Source organism: Hyla sarda (genome assembly GCF_029499605.1).
Source record: "Hyla sarda isolate aHylSar1 chromosome 2 unlocalized genomic scaffold, aHylSar1.hap1 SUPER_2_unloc_2, whole genome shotgun sequence".
Taxonomy (NCBI): Eukaryota; Metazoa; Chordata; class Amphibia; order Anura; family Hylidae; genus Hyla; species Hyla sarda.
Genome location: NW_026607607.1, coordinates 624,934 through 644,216, shown reverse-complemented (window position 1 = coordinate 644,216; position 19,283 = coordinate 624,934). Strand labels below are relative to the sequence as shown.

Genomic DNA, 19,283 nt, shown 5'->3' with positions numbered 1-19,283 from the left:
CTCCCTACTCCCTTGCCCTCTGGTTTGCCCGCTGTAGATGAAGTGACTCGTGATCTTTCCACCATATGGAAAGAGACCCAAGTTTCTCTTTTACAGGCTTCATCTCACATGAAAAAGTTTGCCGATAAGAAAAGAAGAGCTCCCCCCATTTTTGCTCCCGGAGACAAGGTATGGCTCTCCGCTAAATATGTCCGCTTTCGTGTCCCCAGTTACAAACTGGGTCCACGCTATCTTGGTCCCTTCAAAGTCTTGTGCCAAATTAATCCTGTCTCTTACAAACTTCTTCTTCCTCCTTCTCTCCGTATTCCTAATGCCTTTCATGTCTCTCTTCTTAAACCACTCATCATCAACCGTTTCTCTCCCAAATTAGTTTCTCCCACTCCTGTCTCCGGTTCTTCTGACGTCTTCTCAGTGAAAGAGATACTGGCCTCCAAGACGGTCAGAGGAAAAAAGTTCTTTTTGGTGGATTGGGAGGGCTGTGGACCTGAAGAGAGATCCTGGGAACCTGAGGACAACATCCTAGACAAAAGTCTGCTCCTCAGGTTCTCAGGCTCTAAGAAGAGGGGGAGACCCAAGGGGGGGGGTACTGTTACGCCGAGCGCTCCGGGTCCCCGCTCCTCCCCGGAGCGCTCGCTTCTCTCTCGCTACCGCAGCGCTCCGGGCAGCTCCACTGACCCGGTGCGCTGCGATACCGTCTCCAGCCGGGATGCGATCCGCGATGCGGGTAGCGCCCGCTCGCGATGCGCATCCCGGCTCCCGTACCTGACTCGCTCTCCGTCTGTCCTGTCCCGGCGCGCGCGGCCCCGCTCCCTAGGGCGCGCGCGCGCCGGGTCTCTGCGATTTAAAGGGCCACTGCGCCGCTGATTGGCGCAGTGGTTCCAATTAGTGTGTTCACCTGTGCACTCCCTATTTATACCTCACTTCCCCTTCACTCCCTCGCCGGATCTTGTTGCCATTGTGCCAGTGAAAGCGTTTCCTTGTGTGTTCCTAGCCTGTGTTCCAGACCTCCTGCCGTTGCCCCCGACTACGATCCTTGCTGCCTGCCCCGACCTTCTGCTACGTCCGACCTTGCTTCTGTCTACTCCCTTGTACCGCGCCTATCTTCAGCAGTCAGAGAGGTTGAGCCGTTGCTAGTGGATACGACCTGGTCACTACCGCCGCAGCAAGACCATCCCGCTTTGCGGCGGGCTCTGGTGAAAACCAGTAGTGACTTAGAACCGATCCACTAGCACGGTCCACGCCAATCCCTCTCTGGCACAGAGGATCCACTACCTGCCAGCCGGCATCGTGACAGTAGGAACGAGGGGTTTGGGTTCATGGAGAACTGGGCAGACTTCGACTTTAAAGGAAACAGATTTCTGACTATAGCTAAAGACCATTATCTGTCCCAAATGGTGCAGGGCCTGACCAGAGGGGGCGCCCTACTAGACTTAATATTTACCAACGTACTGAAACTGGCAGAGTAATTAATGTGCAAGTAGATGGACACCGAGGAAATAGTGATCATAATGTAATACATTATAACTTGTTCTTCAATAAGGGAATCTCTCGAGGGGCCACAAAAACAATGAACTTTCGAAAAGCAAAGTTCGATCAACTCAGAGAAGCCCATAACAATATAAAATGGGATATTGTCCTCAAAAAGAACAATACTGACACTAAATGGGAGACTTTTAAAAATATCTTAAATTTTTACTGTAAGATGTATATACTTTATAGGAATAAAAGGGTCAGAAATAAAAGAAAACCAATATGGATGAATAAAAATGTTAAGGGGGCAATAAATGACTAAAATAAAGCATTTCAGTTACTAAAACAGGACAGCAGTGAAGAAGCATTAAAAAGCTATAGAGAAAAATGTGAAATATGTAAAAAACAGATAAAAGCCGCAAAAATAGAGACAGAAAGACTCATTGCCAAAGAGAGTATAACTAACCCCAAAATGTTCTTTAATTATATAAATAGCAAAAAGGTCAAAAATGAAAGTGTTGGCCCTTTAAAAAATGATGAGGAAGAAATTATAAACGGGGATCAGGAAAAAGCAAATATACTAAAATTCTTCTCCACTGTATTCACTGAGGAAAATGAAATGCCAGGTGAAATACAGGGTGATAAGGTAAACTCCCCAGTACAGGTCACCTGTCTAACCCAGGAAGAAGTACAGTGCCACCTACAAAATATCAAAATAGACAAATCACCAGGTCCAGATGGCATTCACCCCCATGTTCTAAAGGAATTAAGTAATGTAATAGACAGACGCGGACGTGTTGAGGGGCATGTGTGGAACTCCGCTACTCCTTGCTGGGATTTGGATAGACTGGCCCAGACCCTTTCTTGTGGATGGAGAGTGGAGCTGAGTAAAACGATCAGACTTTACATGTGATGAATATCTAACAGTGCAGAAGCCGGTGAAACCATTGATTAATACCCCGGCAATATTCTGAACAGCAGCAGCCTCTTGCACTGGCCCCATGTGGAATGGACAATATTGGATGCCTGACTCTCTGCCTGGTCACTCCTCCTAGCGATTTGGAGAAACCGGGACTCATGGACTAAATTGAACAACTTGGTCTTAGCAGAATTCCTCTCTCATGAAATTGGACCTCTCCCTGGACCCAATAAGATCAGTGACTCTGGGGGGTGATTGCACTGTCTACCAGGGGGAGCGTGAATACGCTAATGATTCCGTAGTTGCATATTAGTATGCTATATTTGGTGGTGGATATTTCTGGATCAGGGTGTGATACCCTAGGTTTTAAGCGCTCCCCAGAGCCATATGGGACTGTGAATTCTTACTTTTGTATGCTGTAAATAACGGGATTTAAATTCTCGAGTGGGAGGGGCCTATGGTGTATAAAGTTGCTAAGTTGGTCCGTGATATCCCCGTAGTGATACATACACCCCACAAATATAAAGTGAAGAGAAATAGTGGGTGAAATGGCCCCTAAGGTGAACCCCAGAAGATCAGGGGGTAGCTCGCCACAAAAAGATAAGGGGGCTATGGGTAAATTGGATAAAATATGGAAGTCTCCAGCTGTGGGTATAAAAACTAGAACCCAGAAGGATCTCTCCCCTAGTAAAACAGGCTCTAGGTACTCGGTCTTGGAGGTGGAAGAAACTGAGGAAGGGCAGTCTGTGCCCCCTATGGGAACACAGATGTTGGAGGAGATCTTGGGAGGGGTGAAAAAATCCAATTGTGCAATTGAGGAGATAAATAAACAATTAGGTGTGGTATCTACCGAGGTATCTCTGATAAGACACGATATGACTAAAATGAGAGATAGGATTTCCAGACTGGAGGAAGAAGCCCCTAAAACAGAAAATAGGATTAAGGTTTTGGAGGAGGAGGTTAATGACTTGAAAAAGGAGAGGACATCTGTTAAAGATAAGCTCACTGACCTTGAGGATAGATCCAGACGTTGTAATATAAGGATGGTGGGGTTTCCTGAGGGGATGGTGGGGTTTCCTGAGGGGGTGGAGGGGGGGGGGGAACTCTGCCATACAGTTTCTTAGTAGGTGGTTGAAGGAGGGGATAGGGGAAGGGCATCTTACCCCAATGTTTGGGATTGAACGAGCTCATCGGTGCCAAGGCGTATTCCCCATCCGGGGGGTCCCCCTAGGACAATTCTAATTAAGTTATATACCTCCCAGGACAGGGATACTATCCTTAGGAGGGCAAGAGAGATGAGGGACCTACAGTATAATGGACAGAATATTTTTCTATATCCGGATTTCTCTTGGGAGACCCAGAGGAAAAGGGCATCCTTTCGGGAGATAAAAAGGCGGCTAAAGAACGCAGGGGTGCCCTTCTCTCTGCTGTTTCCAACGAGACTCCGGGTTGAGCATAAGGGAAAGGTAACAATATTTGGAACCCCACAAGAAGTCTCAGATTGGATGGATAAATAAGGCATCTAATATAAGGCACTACTGTGGCATTAGGGGTTGGAAGTATTAGTTGAGTAATAATGTTACGTCTCGGGGGGAGGGGGGAGGGGTTGGGGGGTTCTCTGGGGTGTCACTAGGATAGGAGTGCATAGTAGAAGTACGGTGCATTATGGGGAGAGGGGGGGGGTGCGGGGGGGGGGAAGGATAAGGGAAAGGAGGGAGGGATGGCACGGGATGATCAAAAGATTTTTTTATTTTTTTTCTCTCTCTTCTTCTTCTCTCTTTTCTTTTTTCTCTTAGGCAAATATATCTATGCTTAAATTATTAGCCTGGAACATACGAGGTATGTCGGATAGAATTAAAAAGTGTGCAGTCTTCGATTATATTCGGAGGTGCCTTCCTGCGATCATATGTTTAGTTGAGACCCATAGGTCAAGAGATGAGCAGATACTTCCAAGGAAGTGGGCCAAAGAAGAATACCACTCCAGACTCTCTTCCTACTCCATGGGAGTATCAGTATATGTTCACAGGAGGGTACCATTCGAGACTAAGAATGCAAAGGTAGATAAGTATGGTCGATATGTATTTCTTTATGGAATATGGGAAGATAGGGCAGTCATCTTGGCTTTTGTTTATATTCCTCCATCTTTTAGAGTGGATGTTCTGAGGGACTTCGTGAGCTATAGCGAAAGTAAGACACATTCGGCATTATGGATAGTTGGAGATTTGAACAATGTAATAGACCCTAGTATGGACAGATACAAATTAGGTAGGAATGTAGGGGGGAACGAAACAGCATTGGCGAGATACTGTGGAGAGATGAATTGGGTTGATGGGTGGCGGAAACTAAACCCAGGAGTAAGACAGTACTCATGTTTTAGTACCTCATATAACACCGCTTCCCGAATTGACTTATGCCTGTGTGATAAGAATGCAATGACCTGGACCAGCAGGGTGCAGTATAAAGCTAAAACCCTATCGGACCATTGCCCAGTGGTGGTGGAAATTGGAGGTAAGGTAATGGGTGGGAAAAGGTTGGGCTTTCGGCTCAACCCCCACTGGATTGAATTAGTGGGCGACCAGGACTGGTTTAGACAGGAAATAGAGGCATTCTGGGAGATTAATCATAAGTCCGCAAACCCTCAGGTGGTATGGGATACTATGAAGGCATACTTGAGGGGCCTATATATAGGGCGAATCAATAAAAAAAAAAAAGGAATTCTCACAGGAAGAATCAGTACTGAATAGTAAAGTGGCAACATTAGAAGCAGGGACAGAAGAGGATAGTGGGGGGAACAGCTGTTAGAACTGAAGGCAGCTCAAGAGAAATATAAAGAATATCTACTTAAAAAGGCACAAAATAAACTATTCTTCAGTGGGCAATTTAATTTCTTTGAGAAAGGGAAACCAAATAAGACACTGTCAAGATTACTTAAAAATCAAGGCGACGAATGTGGTATTATGGCTCTGAGGAGGGAGGATGGCAGCATAACCACAGATAGAGAAGAAATAGCCCAAATGGTTGGCTCTTTTTTCTCCAATCTCTATATGGGCAGCTATATTAATAGGGCGGAGGTAGCGGAATTCTTGAGGGGAATTAATATTCCGAGTTTGACAGAGGATGTCAGGGACTCCCTGGATGACCCAATCTCCCTCCAGGAATTGGAGGAGGCATTGGCATCAATCCAAGGGAATACATCCCCTGGGTCTGACGGCATTCCTTTCTAGATATATAGAATATACTCAACCCTGCTGCTTCCAAAACTGCTGGGTATCATTAATGAATCCTGGAGGGGGGGGGGGGGGTTCTCCCTAAATCTATGTGTGAGGCTAATATTAGACTCATTAGGAAAAAAGATAAGGATCCCTTGGATTTGGGCTCATATCTCCTTGCTTAATACAGATATAAAGATAATAGCGAAAGCACTGGCAAGGAGATTGGATAAAGTAGTGGAGGTAGTGGTGGGCGGTGACCAGGGAGGGTTTAGGTCAGGAAGAACGGTTCATGACAATATCCACCAGGTGTATGAAGCAATCCAGAGTGGATGCCGTGGCCCCCGCTCCATTCTGTCATTGGATGCTACTAAAGCTTTTGACAGGGTGGAGTGGGAATACCTCTGGGAAGTTTTGAAGAGGGTTAGGGTGGGCCCGAGGTTTTTGAGTTATATTCAGCTACTATACACTAACCCCGAGGCGAGTGTGGTGGTAGATGGAACCCCCTCCTACCCATTCAAACTAAGTAGAGGAACAAGGCAGGGCTGCCCCCTCTCACCCTTTTTATTTTTAATTTATATTGAACCCTTAGCGGCTTGGATAAGAGATAATGATGTTTATGAGGGATTTGGAGTAAATGGAGAGAAGAGTAAGATCTTGTTATTTGTAGATGATATCCTCCTTTTTGTAACTAACCCACAAGAAAAAATACATCGTATCATTAAGATGTTCGAGGCATTTGCCCCTCTATCTGGGTTGGACATAAATTGGAGTAAATCTACTATGCTCCCCCTGGATGAAGATATGGGGGAGACGGTGGGAAGACTATCCGTGTTCAAAAAAAATGAATGTTTCCATTATCTGGGAGTAAAAATAGCAGCCACGAATGATAGGTTTGTGATTAACAATATACGGCCCCTTTTGAATAGTTTAGCGAAGAGAGTAGAAGTATGGATTAAAATGCCCTTCTCTATGTCAGAAAGGATGGAGATAATAAAAATGGTGGTCCTCCCACAGATCCTTTTTTTTCTTGCTGCCTCGCCAGTGTGGATCGGCAAATGCTGGTTCCGGAAGATAGAAGTGATACTGGGTAGATTGTTATGGGGAAGAAAAAGGGTTCGTCTGAAGTACAGATATTTTATGGCCCCTGGAGATAGGGGGGGGATTGGATATGCCCAATTTCTTTGTTTATTACATGGCCGCGCAGTTGGTACGAATCGTGAATTGGAGAAATTTTTGATATCTGGAGAAGATTGTAGTAGATAAGGAGAAAGTGAACATATATGAGGTGTTGGAATTAGATGATTATGAGGAGAGTGGGTCAAATAACACGATGTTATTGTATAAATATAGGAAAGTATGGGAAAGATTAAAGGGAGAATTACATGTAGGAAATAGTTTTGGGTTCACACCCCTATGGGGTAACAATAAATTTAAAGAATTGGTGAAGTGTGAGTCAACTTTTTGGGATAGTAAGGGTATAAAACGACTGGAACAATTATTTGATAAAGGACAACTCTTTTCATTTGAGCACATAAAAAGGGGGTATGATATTAGTGATAACAATTGGCTGTACTATTGGCAAGTTAGTCATGCAGTCCATAACACGATAGATAAGGAGATATATGTAGCACAGAAACACAATTTCATAGAAGCACTAACTCAAATAGAGCACTTTAAAAAAAAAAGGAATATCAATTTTGTATAAGAAATTAAATAAGATTATTGGAGTAAGGGGGATCGACAGAATTAAAGACAAATGGTCCGGAATAGTGGGTACTGTGTCTGAGGAAGATTGGGACATTATGGCCCAAAATATAAGCAAGGTTTCTCGTAATATGGAACATAAAATTACACAATTTAAGATATTACACAAGACCCACTATTCCGCGCTTCATTTACATAGGATAGGGGTGAGAATCACTTCACAGTGTGTTAAATGTGGTTTGGAAGAGGCGGACTATTTACATAGTTTTTGGTCGTGTGAGAAGATATCTGTTTTCTGGGAATCTGTAATAAAAGAGGTAGAAAGTAAAATCCCTGTGAAGGTACCTCGTACGATAGAGTTTATACTGCTGGGAGCTATTGGTAAGATGGGCAAATTTGATTAGACATACTCTTGGATGTAAACAAGTATGGATTTGGCTTCTATGGCTTTTGCTTTTCTTCCGATTGGTGATGTTGTTTTATCGGATTTGTACAATGTATTTTTGTAATTGTTTAATATTAAAATAAAAAAAAATATAAAAAAAAAGTAATGTAATAGACAGACCCCAATTTTTAATATTCAGGGACTCTATAGTGACAGGGACTGTTCCCCAGGACTGGCGCATGGCAAATGTGGTGCCAATATTTAAGAAGGGGTCAAAAGGTGACCCCGGGAATTATAGACCTGTTAGTTTAACCTCGGTAAATTGTTTGAGGGTTTCCTAAGAGATGCTATTGTCACGATTCGGCTTCCAGGTAGTGGATCCTCTGTGCCAGAGAGGGATTGGCGTGGACCGTGCTAGTGGACCGGTTCTAAGCCACTACTGGTTTTCACCAGAGCCCGCCGCAAAGCGGGATGGTCTTGCTGCGGCGGTAGTGACCAGGTCGTATCCACTAGCAACGGCTCACCTCTCTGGCTGCTGAAGATAGGCGCGGTACAAGGGAGTAGGCAGAAGCAAGGTCAGACGTAGCAGAAGGTCGGGGGCAGGCGGCAAGGTTCGTAGTCAGGATGGGTAGCAGAAGTTCAGGTACACAGGCTTTGGACACACTAAACGCTTTCACTGGCACAAGGCAACAAGATCCGGCAAGGGAGTGCAAGGGAGGAGACTAGATATAGCCAGGGAGCAGGTGGGAGCCAATTAAGCTAATTGGGCCAGGCACCAATCATTGGTGCACTGGCCCTTTAAGTCTCAGAGAGCTGGCGCGCGCGCGCCCTAGAGAGCGGAGCCGCGCGCGCCAGCACATGACAGCAGGGGACCGGGACGGGTAAGTGACCTGGGATGCGATTCGCGAGCGGGCGCGTCCCGCTGTGCGAATCGCATCCCCAACGGCCAAAACAGTGCAGCGCTCCCGGTCAGCGGGACTGACCGGGGCGCTGCAGGGAGAAAGACGCCGTGAGCGCTCCGGGGAGGAGCGGGGACCCGGAGCGCTAGGCGTAACAGTACCCCCCCCCTTAGGTCTCCCCTTCTCTTTGTCCGGTAACTGCCTCCCCTGGGATGAGGACACCGGGAAAGAATGGAGGGTTTCCTCAACGGCAGGCAGTACAGCAGGAGTGGGAATGGGGAGGGAGGGCAGAGGGCGAGGCCTGGCACGGGGCAGTGTGACACCAGGACGGGGGCCATGGGGAGGCACAGAGGCTTGCCTGATGGGACTGGGAGGGGGGGAGAGACACTTCCTGTGGCAGGCAGAGTCCCAGTTCCTGATCTCCCCGGTGGTCCAATCAATGGTGGGGGAATGAAGCCGGAGCCAAGGCAGACCGAGGAGGACCTCAGAGGTACAGTTGGGGAGAATGAAGAACTCAATCCTTTCGTGGTGAGGTCCGATAGACATCAGGAGGGGTTCTGTGCGGTAACGCACGGTGCAGTCCAATCTGGCTCCGTTGACCGCGGAAATGTAGAGCGGTTTGACGAGACGGGTCACCGGGATGCTGAATCTATTAACAAAGGACTCCAACATAAAATTCCCGGAGGCACCAGAGTCCAAGCAGGCCACGGCTGAGATGGAGGAGTTGGCTGTAGAGGAAATCCGCACGGGCACCGTGAGACGTGGAGAAGAAGACTTAGAAGCAAAAGATGCCACACCCACGTGAGCTGGGTGCGTGCGTGCGTTTCCCAGGCGTGGAGGACGGATAGGGCAATCCACCAAGAAATGCTCAGTACTGGCACAGTACAGACAGAGATTTTCTTCTCTACGGCGATTCCTCTCTTCCTGGGTCAGGCGAGACCGATCCACTTGCATGGCCTCCTCGGCGGGAGGCCCAGGCGAAGACTGCAAAGGATGCTGTGGGAGAGGTGCCCAGAGATCTAAGTCTTTTTCCTGGCGGAGCTCTTGGTGTCGCTCAGAAAAACGCATGTCAATGCGGGTAGCCAAATGGATGAGTTCTTGGAGGTTGGCAGGAATCTCTCGTGCGGCCAGCACATCCTTGATGCGACTGGATAGGCCTTTTTTAAAGGTCGCGCAGAGAGCCTCATTATTCCAGGATAGTTCAGAAGCAAAAGTACGGAATTGTATGGCGTACTCGCCAACGGAAGAATTACCCTGGACCAGGTTCAGCAAGGCAGTCTCAGCAGAAGAGGCTCGGGCAGGTTCCTCAAAGACACTTCGGACTTCAGCAAAGAAGGACTGGACTGTGGCTGTGGCAGGATCATTGCGGTCCCAGAGCGGTGTGGCCCAAGACAAGGCCTTTCCTGAAAGAAGACTTACTACGAATGCCACCTTAGACCGTTCAGTAGGAAACAAGTCTGACAACATCTCCATATGCAGGGAACACTGAGACAAAAATCCACGGCAGAGTCTGGAGTCCCCATCAAATTTGTCCGGCAGGGACAAGCGGAGGTTAGGAGCGGCCACTCGCTGCGGAGGAGGTGCAGGAGCTGGCGGAGGAGATGGTTGCTGCTGTAGCAGAGGCAGAATTTGCTGTAACATGGCGGTCAACTGCGACAGCTGCTGTCCCTGTTGGGCAATCTGCTGCGATTGCTGAGCGACCACCGTGGGAAGATCAGCGAGACTTGGCAGCGGCACCTCAGCGGGATCCATGGCCGGATCTACTGTCACGATTCGGCTTCCAGGTAGTGGATCCTCTGTGCCAGAGAGGGATTGGCGTGGACCGTGCTAGTGGACCGGTTCTAAGCCACTACTGGTTTTCACCAGAGCCCGCCGCAAAGCGGGATGGTCTTGCTGCGGCGGTAGTGACCAGGTCGTATCCACTAGCAACGGCTCACCTCTCTGGCTGCTGAAGATAGGCGCGGTACAAGGGAGTAGGCAGAAGCAAGGTCAGACGTAGCAGAAGGTCGGGGGCAGGCGGCAAGGTTCGTAGTCAGGATGGGTAGCAGAAGTTCAGGTACACAGGCTTTGGACACACTAAACGCTTTCACTGGCACAAGGCAACAAGATCCGGCAAGGGAGTGCAAGGGAGGAGACTAGATATAGCCAGGGAGCAGGTGGGAGCCAATTAAGCTAATTGGGCCAGGCACCAATCATTGGTGCACTGGCCCTTTAAGTCTCAGAGAGCTGGCGCGCGCGCGCCCTAGAGAGCGGAGCCGCGCGCGCCAGCACATGACAGCAGGGGACCGGGACGGGTAAGTGACCTGGGATGCGATTCGCGAGCGGGCGCGTCCCGCTGTGCGAATCGCATCCCCAACGGCCAAAACAGTGCAGCGCTCCCGGTCAGCGGGACTGACCGGGGCGCTGCAGGGAGAAAGACGCCGTGAGCGCTCCGGGGAGGAGCGGGGACCCGGAGCGCTAGGCGTAACAGCTATTTTGGAATATCTTGATAAAAATAAATGTATGACCCTGTATCAGCATGGATTTATGAGGGATTGATCCTGTCAAACTAACCTGATCAGCTTTTATGAGGAGGTGAGCACAAGACTGGACCAGGGGCAATCGCTGGATGTCGTATATCTGGATTTTTCCAAAGCATTTGATACGGTTCCACATAAAAGGTTGGTGCATAAAATGAGAAGGTTTGGGCTGGGGGAGAATGTGCGCAAGTGGGTAAGTAACTGGCTCAATGATAGGAAACAGAGGGTGTTTATTAATGGTACTTATTCTGATTGGGTGACTGTTACTAGTGGGGTACCACAGGGGTCCGTCTTGGGTCCTGTCCTATTTAATATATTCATGAATGACCTTGCAGAGGGGTTGAATAGTAAAGTAGCAATCTTTGCAGATGACACCAAACTCTGTAAAGTGGTAAACACTATAGAGGACAGTGCACTGTTACAAATGGATCTGGATAGGTTGGAGGTTTGGGCTGGGAAGTGGCAGATGAGGTTCAACACTGATAAATGTAAGGTAATGCAAAAATCCGAGCTGGGATTATGTATTAAATGGAAGAACACTTAGGACGACTGACATGGAAAAGGACTTAGGAGCCTTAGGTAACAGTAAACTTAGCTGTAGTGACCAGTGTCGGGCAGCTGCTGCCAAGGCTAATAAAATCATGGGGTACATCAATAGGGGCATAGATGCCGACGACAAGGAAATAATGCTACCGCTGTACAAATCACTAGTCAGTCCTCACATAGAGTACTGTGTACAGTACTGAGCACCAGTGTACAAGAAAGATATAGTGGAGCTGGAGAGGGTTCAAATCCCACTAAGGACAACAATAAATAAAGACTTATTATTATTATTATTATTATAACGTCAGCAGAGAGCACTGTGCTCGTGATGTCATCAGAGAGCATTCCAAAAAGAAAATAATTTCCTCTGTAGTATTCAGCAGCTAATAAGTACAGGAAAGATTACGATTTTTTAATAGAAGTAATTTACAAATCTGTTTAACTTTCCGGAGCCAGTTGATTTAAAAGAAAAAAAAGGTTTTCACCAGAGTACCCCTTTAACCCCTTCATGACCCAGCCCATTTTCACCTTCAGGTCCTGGGCATTTTTTGAAAATCTGACCACTGTCACTTTAAACATTAATAACTCTGGAATGCTTTTACTTATCATTCTGATTCCGAGAACTGCTGTAACAATCAGCCACCCCTGTGCAAATCGCCTCAAATGTACATGGTGCACTCTCCCTTCTGAGCCTTGTTGTGCGCCCCCAGAGCACTTTGCACGCACATATGGGGTATCTCCATACTCGGGAGAAATTGCATTACAAATTTAGAGGATCTTTTTTCCCCTTTTACCTCTTGTGAAAATGAAAAGTATAGGGCAACACCAGCATGTCAAAGTAAAAAAATTATTTTTTTACACTAACATGCTGGTGTAGACCCCAACTTCACCTTTTCATAAGGGGTTAAAGAAGAAAAAGCCCCCCAAAATTTGTAAGGCAATTTCTCCCGAGTACGGCAATACCCCATATGTGTCCCAAAACTGTTGCCCTGAAATACGACAGGGCTCCAAAGTGAGAGAGCGCCATGCGCATTTGAGGCCTGAATTAGGGATTTGCATAGGGGTGGACATAGGGGTATTCTATGCCAATGATTCCCAAACAGGGTGCCTCCAGCTGTTGCAAAACTCCCAGCATGCCTGGACAGTCAATGGCTGTCCGGCAATACTGGGAGTTATTATTTTGCAACAGCTGGAGGCTCCGTTTTGGAAACAGTAGCGTACCAGACGTTTTTCATTTTTTGGGGGGAGGGGGGCTGTGTAGGGATAATGTGTATATGTAGTGTTTTTTACTTTTTATTTTAGGTTAGTGTTAGTGTAGTGTAGTGTTTTTAGGGTACAGTCACATGGGCAGAGGTTCACAGCAAGTTTGCCGCTGGGAGTTTGAGCTGCAGCGCAAATTTTGCGCCATCTCAAACTTGCAGCACTCACTGTAAACCTCCGCCCATGTGAGTGTACCCTGTACATTCACATTGGGGGGAGGGGGCAAACATCCAGCTGTTGCAAACTCCGAGCATGCCCTTTGGCTGTCCGTGCATGCTGGGAGTTGTAGTTTTGCAACAGCTGGAGGCACACTGGTTTGGAAACACTAAGTTAAGTAATAAACTTTCAAGTGTTTTGCAACCAAACTTAGCGTTTCCAAACCAGTGTGCCTCCAGCTGTTGCAAAACTACAACTCCCAGCATGCATGGTCTGTCAGTGCATGCTGGGAGTTATAGTTTTGCAACAATTGAAACAGCTGGAGGCACTGAGGTAGGAAACGGACAATGTTTCCCAACTAGTGTGCCTCCAGTTGTTGCAAAACTACAACTCCCAGCATGCCCAGACTGCCCAAGCATGCTGGAAGTTGTAGTTCGGCAATATCTGAAGGATCAGATGTTGCCGAACTACAACTTCCAGCATGCTTGGGCAGTCTGGGCATGCTGGGAGTTGTAGTTTTGCAATATCTGGAGGTCCACAGTTTGGAGACCACTGTATAATGGTCTCCAATCTATGCTCTTCCAGATGTTAGAGAACTACAACTCCCAGCATGCCTGAACAGACTGAGCATGCTGGGAGTTGTAGTTTTGCAACATCTGGAACAGCACAGATTGGAGACCATTATACAGTGGTCTCCAAACTGTGGACCTCCAGATGTTACAAAACTACAAAGGCTGTTACAAAGGCTGTCTGGGCATGCTGGGAGTTGCCGTTTTGAAACTCCCAGAGGCAGCAGTGAGATCGCTTTACGGCGATCTCACTGCTGCCAATGAAGATGCCGCACTGCTGCCGGAAACTCACCTCCGGGACGCAGCGCCGCCGGGACCGCCTGGAGGACGTCGCTCGCAACGGGACCACTCGGGACACCGCATGGTCGGGTAAGTGATACCGGGGGATGGGTAAGGGACACTTAGCAGAGCGGTGTGTGTCCCGATCCCCGTGATCGGGACTTACACACCGCGCTGCTAAATATTCTGATAGCGAAACGCTGCTATTAGCTAGTCAGATTTGACCAGCTGATAGCAGCGATCGCTGGGGGGGGGGTGGGGGATGAAACCCCCCGTGGTTGCATGGTAAGATGGCTGGCTATCAGTGATAGCCACCATCTTACCGGGCGCTGCGGGATGCCGCGAGTAGCGGCAAAAATGTTCATGACGTACCTGTATGTCATGGGTCGGGAACACCTTGCCACCCATGACGTACAGGTATGTCATAGGTCGGGAAGGGGTTAATGGTATAGAGAACTGTGTCTAGTGCATTAACTCTGATTTTTTGCCCATTGAAACCAGTAGGCCCATTGTGGTCTATGGGGAAAGCTGCTGAGTTGCCCATAGCAACCAATCAGATCGCTTCTTTCATTTTTGAAAAAGTCTCTGAAAAATGAAGGAAGTAATCTGATTGGTTGCTATGGGCAACTCAGAAACTTTTCCAGGAAAATATGCTGAGTTGCCCATAGCAACCAATCAGATCGCTTCTTTCATTTTGCAAAGGCATTGTGAAAAATGAAAGAAGCAATCTGATTGGTTGCTATGGGCAACTGCACAACTCTTCCTCTACACTGGTCTTGATGAATCTCCCCCATAGAGGGAGATTTATCAAAACCTGTCCAGAGGAAAAGTTTCTGAGTTGCCCATAGCAACCAATCAGATCGCTTCTTTCATTTTTGAAAAAGCCTCTGAAAAATGAAGGATATTTTTGAGATTTTGGAAGCTGGGATACTCACTACACCCATGCATATCTAGATAATTAAGTATGGGGGGAACTTAAATTTATTTTTTAAATCACATGGAGTTTTGACTTTACTTCATTATGGTCGAATAAAGCACTTAAAGAGTTCCTTAAAATTAAAGATTCACTCTTTTGGATGAAAAGGGGCTTATTTATGTAAATCAATTATACGCTTTAGGTCAAATAAAGTCGTTTGAAGAGATAGCCCATAAGTGTGTGGGGGGAAGACAATCAGAAACATTGTTTTTTACAAATAAGTAACACAGATCATAAAGCAATAAAAGGAGAGATTGGAGATTTCAGGGATTCTATATATAAGAAAAGTTTAATTAGACTATTTCCTTATGCGAAGTTGCTGTCTGGGCATGCTGGGAGTTGTGGTTCTGCAGCGGTTGGGGGTTCACAGCTTGAAGACCACTGCTATAGAGGGTGCAAATGTATCTGAGCCCTGGAACTCAAATAATGTGAAATATGAGATGATCAAAATGGAGCCCCTGCACTAATTACTTGGGTTCTGAGGTCTGTAAGGTCCATAGTAAAAACATCAGGTTCTGTCTATAGCAGATACTAAATCATGGCAGCTCAAAGAAACAAGCAGTCATTCTGACATGTCACATGTGATGTCATAGACAGCTGGAGGCCTGACATCCCACTGACAGCCGCCCGAGCCTTCAGTCTGTTCCAGTGCGATTAGTGAGAATAGTGAGATTAGCGTCTTCTTTTTCTACTTGTCTGAAATGGAGCTAAAAGGACTGGGGTTCGTCCCCCTCCTGTTGGCGTTTTGGTGTGCGGCCTGGCTTGCCACCAGCTACATCATGACGGTCGTCCTCGGCCATGCAGCCTCGCCACTGATGAGCATCAGGTAAGATAAACAAGCACATGATTCTTATTTCATGGGTTGGGAGTGAGGAAATATCCATAATAACATTGGTTTCTTTTCCTTCACAGTGACGTGGGAAATGTCTTTCCCGAAAGCATATTATTCAGAATTGGATTCATAGGGACGTCCATTGGCACTTTGGTACTAACCTTTCTTATTTATAAGTATATGGTTATGCATACTGAAGAGTTCAGGGGTCATCAGGTCCTCATCCAGAGGATCCTGCTGGCCATTGTGTGGGCCTCCTGTTTTTCCACAGCTGTTATGCATGTATTGTCCCCCGAAGAATATCCCAGGATACACTTTGTCAGCACGATAATTTCCATTACATGTGAAGCCTTATACTACCTTGGGCAGTCCATCCAGATGTATAAATTACCAGGAGCAAAAAAAGTCATCCACCATAGTAGATGCACCTGCTGTGGCCTGACTTTTGTCTGTGTAGTTTTCTATTTTGGATATGAAACATTAAAGGAATTATTCCATAATGATGAAGACTGGGACGAGATCCGTGAAATACCCATCATAATCATCGAGTGGGTGATGCTTCTACTGATCCTGATAAACATCGTGACCTATTATTCCACCATGCAGAGGTTATTGTTGACCGTCTCCAGAAACAGCTGCACACTCTCTCTTAGAGTAAAAATTGATGACTTCGGGGTGTAGACCACCACGGGGGCCATCAAGTGGACTTCTGGGAGAGATACTGCACAGGACACGGAAAACATCTAAAGAAGAATAACTGGGGGACTACATATGGTGCCAGTAATCATGACACAATAATATGAGCTGGTGATATTACCTATACAAAAAAAAATAAAAAAATGTAAAAAAAATATTGGTGTGTGAAGTGTAATACCTAGTTAGAAAAACAGAATCAAATTCATCATTATAACCCCCCTCTGCATTACCCTGTTTATTATTTTTCAAGCAAGCACTTTGTTCTAATTCGTCCACTCTCTGGCGTGCTCCTTGTATAAGGGGTTTGGGATACTCTTTTAGTTTAAAACGATCCTCCAGGTTCTCTAGTTGTTGTAGGTATTTTTGTGTGGAAGAACAATTCCTTCGGATTCTTTTCATTTGACCGAATGGAATGTTCTTCTTCCGTTATTTAAGATGGCAACTGTTAAAGTCGAGGTATCTGTTTGCATCCACCTCCTTAAAATAGTTGGCAGTATGCGAACAGCCATCCTGAATATAGATATTTAAATCCAGGAACTCACATTTTTTGGGGGACTGATGCAGCGCTGCCTTTGGATATCTCTGGCTCTGCCATAGCGCTTTTTTTGAGGGGGCGTGTCGGCTGCCCCTTCGTCTGGTGGTCAACACTAGCGTTGCTCGCAAATATTCGCAATGCGCGAATTCGCGAATATTCACCAATATAGCACTATATATTCGAAATTACGAATATTGTTTTTTTCCCCCACAGTACACATCACAGTGATCATCCCTCTCTGCTTCCAGCTTGCGTGGTGTAAAGAAGGCTCTAATACTGCTGTGTGAGACTGGCGTACAAATTTTCGCATATGGGAAAATTTGCATATGCAAATTTTCGTTTATGCTAATTTTTTACATATGGTAACTTTCGCCCATGCAAATTTTTGTTTATGCTAATTTTTGCTTATGCGAAAATATAACGCGAATATTACGAATATGCAAATTAAGTGAATATATGACGAATATTCGTCCATATACTCGCGAAATATCGCGAATTCGAATATGGCCTATGCCGCTCAACACTAATAATGACCCCACATAAAAATATACTTGTCCCCACAAATGAATTTATACTATAAACTGACCCCCAAATATATGAATGTATACTATATACTGACCCCATATATATGAATGTATACTATATGCTGACCCCCATATATATGAATGTATACTAAATACCGACCCCCATATATATGAATGTATACTATATACTGACCCCCATATATATGAATGTATACTATATACTGACCCCCATATATATGAATGTATACTATATACTGATCCCCATATATATGAACGTATACTATATACTGACCCCCATATATATGAATGTATACTATATACTGACCCCCATATTTGAATGTATACTATATACTGACCCCCATATATATGAATGTATACTATATACTGACCACATATATATGAATGTATACTATATACTGATCCCCATATATATGAATGTATACTATATACTGCCCCCCATATATGAATGTATACTATATACTGACCACACATGAATGTATACTATATACTGACCCCCATATATATGAATGTATACTATATACTGACCCCCATATATATTAATGTATACTATATACTGACCACACATGAATGTATACTATATACTGACCCCCATATATATGAATGTATACTATATACTGACCCCCATATATATGAATGTATACTATATACTGACCCCCATATATATGAATGTATACTATATACTGACCCCATATATATGAATGTATACTATATACTGACCCACATATATATGAATGTATACTATATACTGACCCCTATATATGTGAATGTATACTATATACTGACCCCATATATATGAATGTATACTATATACTGACCCCCATATATATGAATGTATACTATATACTGACCCCCATATATATGAATGTATACTATATACTGACCCCATATATATGAATGTATACTATATACTGACCCCCATATATATGAATGTATACTATATACTGACCCCATATATATGAATGTATACTATATACTGACCCCCATATATATGAATGTATAATATATACTGACCCCATATATGAATGTATACTATATTCTGACCCCCATATATATGAATGTATACTATATACTGACCCCATATATATGAATGTATACTATATACTGACCCCCATATATATGAATGTATACTATATACTGACCCCCATATATATGAATGTATACTATATACTGACCCCTATATATATGAATGTATACTATATACTGACCCCCATATATATGAATGTATACTATATACTGACCCCTATATATATGAATGTATACTATATACTGACCACACTTGTGGCACTTGTAGTCCGCTGCAGGCATCCTCCATTGTATGCATTTTTATGCTGGGGATCGCCCCTAGCAACAGACTACAAGGGCAGGATCTGCTCCCCCAGTATAAATGCACAACCGCATTTGGGGTTGAGCACCTCCAGCCATTTGAGACCACGTTTTTTGTTGTTTGTTTAAATTTTATATTTGGAGGTGTGTAAACTCCAACATTAATGCTCCTTGAATATCTACAAGGCAGCATTAAGGTAGCACCTGTGAGGCCAGGCACCCATATTAGCCAACTCAGGTGGGGCTTGCAGCTTGCCTCCCTCCTCCCATTGCATGTGTGCTCAGTCACGCTGGAGGGTATCTGGGAGGAAGTTGTGAGTCAACCGAATGCTGCCGTAATTGCCCACTGGCCCCTGTTTTGCTTATCAAGCACAGGTAGGATTAGCGTTAGGTCTCGCACCAATTTGAGAAACCTTGGCGTTGGTGTGCGGGCTCTGGTGTGTCCTTCATATAAGGATACA

General features: G+C 45.4%; 1 protein-coding gene across 1 annotated transcript in view; it reads left to right on the top strand.

The window, feature by feature from the left end:
* Positions 1-16,404, top strand: part of LOC130298364 (uncharacterized) — a 34,527-nt gene extending 18,123 nt beyond the window's left edge. Inside the window, exon 3 of the mRNA XM_056551296.1 lies at positions 15,954-16,404. Coding sequence (XP_056407271.1) covers positions 15,954-16,404 — 451 coding nt within the window. The remainder of the gene's footprint in view (positions 1-15,953) is intronic.
* The last annotated feature ends 2,879 nt before the right edge of the window (positions 16,405-19,283 follow it).